The following is a 7,196-nucleotide window of genomic DNA, read 5'->3' on the forward strand; positions in this document are numbered from 1 at the left end:
GATCCACCCGGACCCCCAGCCCCCTGTCCGCAGTGCCCCTTCCGGGGGTCACTGCCCATTGTGTGTGCAACGGATTGTTCCTTCCGACGTGGAGCACTCTGCATTTCTCCTGACTGAATTTCATCCTGGTTACTGCAGACCATTTCTCCAGTTTGTCCAGCTCAGTTTGAATTTTAACCCTACCCTCCAAAGCACTCGCCACCCCCCAGCTCGGTATCGTCCACACACTTTATCAGTGGACTGTCTATGCCATGAGCTAAATCACCGAGGAAGATATTGAGGAGAACCGGACCCAGAACCGATCCCTGCGGGACCCCACTCGTTATGTCCTTCCACCCAATGGGGAACCGCTGAGAGCTGCTCTCTGGGAGCGGTTTTCCAGCCAGTTTGGAAAAGAGACGACTAAGGGTGGAGGGGGGATATGATAGGGGTCTGTAGACTCATGCCTAGTGTGGAGAAAGGGACTCAGGAAGTGTTCTTCGCTCCTCAGAACATGAGAACTAGGGGGGACCCAATGAAATGAAGAGGCAGCAGGTTTAAAACAAACCAAAGGGCGTATTTCTTCACACGACACACAGCCAGTCTGGGGAACTCTTTGCCAGAGGGTGCTGTGAAGGCCAAGACTCTAACGAGGCTCAGAAGGGAGCTAGATTCCTGGAGGACGGGTCCATCGATGGCTAGTTGCCAGGCTGGGCAGGGATGGTGGCCCCGGCCTCTGCCAGAAGCTGGGAGCATCCAACAGGGGATGTATCCCTTGAGCATTGCCTGTTAGCTTCACTCCCTCGGGGGCACCTGGCATTGGCCACTGTCACCAGACAGGACACGGGGCTGGATGGACCTTTGGCCTGACCCAGTACGGCCGTTCTTGTGTTCTTAAGTGTCTGCAAATTGATTGGTTGATTATTTGCTCCATTATCTTAAAACTGGAAGAGACCTCGATCTTGTGGGTACTGAAGTTAAGCTGAATCGTCAAGGAGGAGAGGGACATGGAGAGCAGGGAAGCCCCCTGCTCTGTGTCTCTTCTCCAGGGACGACATTAGAGCATAGCAGAGATTATTAGGCAGAGGAAGCCATTTGTGTGATATGGGAGAGGCCAGATACCGCGCTAGGTGAATCCTAGAAGATCAGGGTTGGAAGGGACCTCCGGAGGTATCTAGTCCAACCCCCTGCTCAAAGCAGGGCCAATCCCCGGGCAGAGTTTTGTCCCAGATCCCTAAGTGGCCCCTCAAGGATTCAACTCACAACCCTGGGTTTAGCAAGCCAATGGTCAACCCACGGAGCTGTCCCTCCCTCTGGTCAGCCTGAAAGAGACACAAGCCCAATTCAAATCTCCATTTCCAAGGTTTATTGGTTGGCCTGGTTCACAGGCTGTTTCAATCAAAAGACTAACAGCTGTTCCCTCCCCGCACAGTGGAATAAACACACAATAAATAACCACAATAAATAAAATAAACCACAATACACACGAGAAAACCAGGAGTGGCAAGAGACTCGGCCCGGCAAACATTCGACGAGTTAGATGCGGGAGCCCCACCCCCAGCGTGTGACATTTTAACATAAAACGACTGAAATCCCCGAAGAGACGTGAGATTAGGGATTCGACAGGAAACTGTATCTCAGATACAAATATCTCTTCCCCTCACAATGAGAACATCATTCTGTGGAGTAACCCAGGAGTCCTGGCCCCTGGCCCCCCTGCTCTAACCACAGGACCCACTTCTCTCCCAGAGCTGGGAAGAGAACCCAGGAGTCCTGGCTGTGTGTAATATACATCCATATAGCCAGCTAGGGTCATATATACACTATATACGTAAAGGGACCCTATACTGAATCTGTACCGAAGAGGCCAGTGTGTAGTCCAGCCACCACAAAGCACTCGCAGCAACATGGCAGGTTGGTGTGAGGTTGTGTTGCTGCTCAGGTCAAAGAGTAACACAATGTCACACCCTCCGCCAGCTTGATTTGGAGGATGGCTCTCTTGTTGGAAAGAAGATTTTGTCTCACACACACACACACTGAAAATCTGGGTGTTTTGTAAACACACAAACTCCCAGAATTGCCAAAACTTGGTGTGGGTTTGGGTCAAACACCCACAGGCAACATCCGTGTTTGTGTGTGTGTGTACACAAAACTGTCTATTATCTGCAGCTGTGTGATACAAATACACAAACATTGCCTGCGGTTTTGTGGGTCTATGTGTAGACACACCCACTACCCCTTTCTGATGTGTATACAGAATCTTTGAATTTGTGGACGGACACACACACACGCACAATGGCCTATAGTTGTCATAGGTGTGTACAACACACACAAAAATCTCTCTGTGCACCAGCACAGCTTTGTTAACCCCAATAAATATAAATACATAAATAAATAAATTATTAGCCACAATAATTAGCCATAATAACCATAAAAATAATACATATTAGTTAACACAACATTTTTGTAGGTCAGCGGCTCTGACCTGGTTCTTGTTTTGTTTTACCAAAATGCAACCCAATGCCCCATCCTGACCGCCACAGACAGGCCAAGTCTAGAGAGATTGTCGTCTGCTCTGGTCCCTTGAGGTGGGCACATGGGACATATTGGCAGAGAGGCATAAAGGACGTCCAGAGAGGGCTTCTGATCATCTCTAATAGTCAGTTTGATGTGGTGGGATGCAGGGTGGTAGTCTTGGTTTTGGAGGCCAGTTGGGTAGGAGGATTGAAGGGTTGACCGAGGATGGAAGATGGTGGGTTGACCAAGGATGCAGGATGCATTGGCCAAGGATGGAAGACAGTGGATCATTATTGGGGAGCTCCTAATTCCAATGCGATCACCCCAAAATACACCTGCCCATTGCTGTCCAGATCTAAATATTGGGCCGAGTCGATTTCAGAGGAGATCTCGTCGCCTTTCATCAACTGGAAGACAGCTCCTTGGTAGATGGACTCGAACCACACCCCCTCCTTATTATCAGCAGCCTTGGACCCCTCGCAGAACGACTTGATGGCCATCAGCAAGGGAACATTTTCTGGGTACTCGACGGAGTAGCGAAAGATGGTATGCCGGAGAGGAATGGACTCCTCCGGACATTTGTCTCCCTTGAAGACCACCTGGGAGTAGATGAAGTAGAGGCCGTCGGACGGGACCACCAACTTGTTGTTTACCAGCGTCATCCCGTTCTGCATCATGGTGTGTGCCACTTTGTCAGTCCAAATCAGCTCTTTGGAGTCACTGGATGCTGGGAGGGACAGAAGAAGACACACGTGGTCAAAACCCAGCAGGATCATTCCCTATGGTCCAGCTATGAGTGGTCAAACCCTACCTGGATTGTCCCCCATGATCAATCTACCCAGGCTTCGACCTACATCATCCCCCAAAATGATAACTCTTGGTCCTAACCCTAGTCTCTCCCCTGTAGTCAATCTACCCAGGCTTTGGCCTACAACACAATCCAGTGATGGCGTGCCTAATCCTTGACAACACTAGGCCAAAACCTAGGGGGATTGAACCCCCTGCTGTCTGGCATCTCCCGGACTTCGGCCTACAACTTCCATGTAACCCAAATCTTTGGCCTCCATCACCCCGAAAGACAGGGCCCTTCCACTCTGCGTTTACGTCTATGAGTAGATGTGCACCGGTGGCTGTGGAAATGTGTGCTCGTGGATGAGTGTGTCTTTGTGGAAGTCTTTGTTTGTCTGTTGCCTGCCTGAGACATAGAAACCCCCAACCACAAGCATCCCCCCCACCCACGTAGGGCCCAGTTCCTCAAACCCTCCCCCATCTCAGCTGTAAATTCCTCTTACCTACGACGTGAGCAGCTGGCTTTTTCAGCGACTGGGCTTGCAACTTCATCGTCATAGGACCTGCTTCAGAAAGAACAAATGGATGGTCAGACAGATCTTCCCTGGTTCACCTGCCCTCCTCACACCTCCCCTGGCTAATGACCCCATCTTCTCTAGATCAGCTTCAGAGAGCCCCTGCTCAGTGGAAGGCTCCCAGGCTGGGGGGCCAGGATTTAAACCCATAACCTTGCAGTCCCTAGGTTGGGGAATCTCTGATCGCCTCCCGCTTGGTCACTACAATGCATGGAAGAGGAGAACTGGGATAGAATTGTGTTGGATGCGGAAGATGGACAGATTTTGGTGGGAATGGGTCAGGTCTGGTGGCTCCCGGGAGGGGAGTTAAGGTGATATTGGGGTGGTATCTTTGCTCCAGATGTTCCAGTCTCCCAACATTCAGTTGCTCTCCATGTTTTGGAGGAGCGGAGCCACCTTCCCGAAGCTTTGGGGAGGTCCATAAGCTCTCGGGGACAATCACCGTCTGCGGAGGCACAACATCTGGAGCAAGATCCCAGATGTGGCCAGAGCGAGCTGAGATGTGCAGGGCGATGTTTTCCCAAAGGGGCCAGCAGCATTGTCCGTTCTGTTCCCGTCCACCACGTCAGATTCAAAACACCTTCAATGACCGTGATTTTACAGGGAAATCCCGAGCCGGCAGCCTCGGAAAAAATCCGGAGGCATCTTAGGTCAGGCAATGGGACAGAACTATGGACACCAGTTGCAATTTGCTGGCCCTTTTGGGAAGATGATTGAGGGCCAGTAATTAGATCTGTGGTAAATCTGGCAAGAGAAATTTCATCTGGGGAGGGGAGATTCGGCTTAGAGGCTAATGTTGGAAAATAAAGCTTGGGAAATACTTACTAAGTTGTTGTGTGTGGCCCGAACTCCTGGGTTCTTTGGGATCCTGGCAAAGAGAGAGAGAGAGGAGAGTTGAGTACAGAGGTTACAAAGTCAAAGCCGGAGCGTGTGTCAGGTGCTGTGTGTACCACACCCTGCAAGAAGCAGAGCCGCTCACATCATTACACATGGCACAGGCAGCGGACAAGACAAAACATAGGCCAGGGAGCCAGGCACATGCGAGTGAAATGAGAAATACAGACAGCACAAAACACACACCCAGACGAAAACACAGTCACCAGATAGATACATGGCGTCTAGGCAAAACACACCTGGAAAGACAGACAGACAAAACCCACACCCGACGCGTTCGCAGGCAAACAGGCAGAGAAATACAAAGAGACACAACTCAACGCAGGCCAGACTGCAATTGTGTGGTTAAAACCACACAAACGTCCCCGGCCACGAGGACACACATGCGTGCACACAAGCGTCCGAGCCGCACACGTGCGGACAAACCACACACGCACACATCAGAGCCACAGGCGGGGAGCTGAAACCCACCCACAGACAAAGACACACTCCAGCAGACACACAATTGGCAGCAGATGGCCACAGATCGCGTCAGGCTCCCTGTCTCGGGGGGGTTACGCCCTCACCCCGGCGTAGCGGCTCACCTGGCTGACCAAGGGCCCCCCGTTTCTGAAATGCAGCAGGGCGAAGACGGCCGTGGCACCCACCAGCAGCAGAAAGGAGCAGATGCTGAGGCATTTCCAGCGGCCGTCGGCGGGTCGCGACTCCCGCACCACGATAACGCCCCCCTTCTCGATGTCGCAGACCAGACTTTCGGTGCTCATGGCCGCGGGTTTGGCTGGGCTCGGGGCAGGGATCTCCAGGGTTAGTTTCCTGCCGGGCGAAGTAAGCAGCTGGGGCTGGGCGAATTCCCGAGATTTCAGTGACACCGGCAGGCGGATGGAGCCGATTTCCCCGGATCGAAGGGGTAAATTTAGCTGGTTTCCCTGGGCAAATTCAGCTGATTCCACGGCACGAATTCAGCTGTGAAACAGGCGAATGTGGGGAATTTCACCTGAGCTGCCGGGTGAATTGAGCCGATTTCAGAAGGTGAATCGAGTTGATTTCCCCAGAGCGGAGCGACTGATGGGAGCGGATTTCACCCTCGGAGTCTAGTCAGTTTCCCCGGCGTGGATCTCAGTCGTGCCTCAGTTTCTTTCCCCTTTGCGTGGCCGGCAGCTCTCGTCCTGGGGTGATTGAAGCGTGGAGAAGTGTGGCAGCCTCGAGGCGTCGGCTCCTATTTATAGGCCTCCTGCCTGCACTTCGGATCCGCCCAGCCGCCTCCCCCATGACACGGGAGGAAATTTTCGAGCTCCGAAGCCGCCGCCCACAGAGAAGGAAGGAAAGACGAGAATCTGCGATGGCGAAAGGCGGGAAGAGGAAAAAGCTGAAAATAGAAGGCGTCAAAAGCAGAAGTGGGACCAGTGTCTGGAACTGTGGTTTTGGGGAGCGAGGAGGTGTGAATCCAGCTCTGGAGAGGGCGGGGGGAGCCCCCCGGGGATACCGGGGTCCTCACCTCCACGCCGCCGCGCTGGGACCTGGCGTCTGGGCGTCTCTGTCGGGGGGGGGGTCAGACGGTGACTTGGGGGGTCAGGCGTGGGGGGACTGGCTGCCCCCCCAGTGAGGCAACGGGGGTGGGAAAAGGTTGAGAGTGAGGGGCCTTGAGAAGGGTGTGTGGGGAGTGTGTGTCTGTGTCCTGTTGTGAGTGCCCATCTGGCTGTGTGCAGGGCTGTGTTTAGTTGTGTGTGTACACAGTTGTGTGAGTCTCCATGGGTGTCTTGTATGTGGGTCTGTGCATGTGTGTGTAGTTGTGCATGGATCGCTGAGTGTGTGGCTAGTTGTGCATGGGTCTCTGTGTGTGTGTAGTTGTGTGGGTCACTGTGTGGCTAGTTGTGTGTGAGTCTCTCTGTGTTTGTGTGTGTTTGTGTGTGTAGTTGTATGTGGATCTCTCTGTGTGTCCAATCGTGTGTGGGTCTGTGTGTGTGTGTTGGTGTGTGTGTGGTTGTGTTTGGGTCACTTTGTATGCAGTTGTGTGTGTGTCATTGTGTATGTTTGTGTAGTGGTGTGTGAATCTTGTGTGTGTGTGTGTGTAGTTGTGCATGGGTCCTTGTGCGTGTGTAGCTATGTGTGTGCAGTTGTGTGTGGGTCTGTGTGTAGCTCTGTGAGTGTCTAGTTGTGTGTAGTTGTGTGTGTGTGTAGTTGTGCAGCTGTGTGTGTGTAGTTGTGTGTGGGTCTGTGTGTATGTGTGTGAGTCTGTAGGTGTGTGTGTACCTGTGATGAATCTGGGGCTGATCAGCTCGGGGGGAACCCACCAGACCCCCACCCCAGCCCTAGAGATGAGACTGGCTGGATCTAACCCACAGCTGCTCAGGGAGCCAGGGTCTCCCCATGGGGTTATCCGGGGGGCTGGCTCTCAAGGCTGGCACGTGTGGGGGGCTCTGTAGTGGGGACCCCTAAACCCCA

At 52.9% G+C, this 7,196-nt stretch overlaps 1 protein-coding gene across 2 annotated transcripts; it reads right to left on the bottom strand.

Moving 5' to 3' along the window:
* Positions 1 to 1,193: 1,193 nt before the first annotated feature.
* On the bottom strand, positions 1,194 to 6,257 carry TNF (tumor necrosis factor). 2 transcript variants are annotated; one of them, XM_030547961.1, is made up of 4 exons: positions 5,339 to 6,257; positions 4,686 to 4,728; positions 3,789 to 3,848; positions 1,194 to 3,223 (listed from the first exon to the last, which is right to left on the bottom strand). In XM_030547961.1, the coding sequence occupies exons 1-4, from the start codon at positions 5,516 to 5,518 to the stop codon at positions 2,787 to 2,789; spliced, it is 720 nt and encodes a 239-aa protein (XP_030403821.1). In that variant the 5' UTR covers positions 5,519 to 6,257; the 3' UTR covers positions 1,194 to 2,786. The 2 variants fall into 2 exon arrangements, with proteins under 2 accessions (XP_030403821.1, XP_030403820.1); XM_030547960.1 differs by having other exon boundaries at positions 3,789 to 3,851.
* Positions 6,258 to 7,196: the final 939 nt, after the last annotated feature.

The sequence above is a fragment of the Gopherus evgoodei genome, unplaced genomic scaffold, assembly GCF_007399415.2.
Source record: "Gopherus evgoodei ecotype Sinaloan lineage unplaced genomic scaffold, rGopEvg1_v1.p scaffold_78_arrow_ctg1, whole genome shotgun sequence".
NCBI classification, from domain to species: Eukaryota; Metazoa; Chordata; order Testudines; family Testudinidae; genus Gopherus; species Gopherus evgoodei.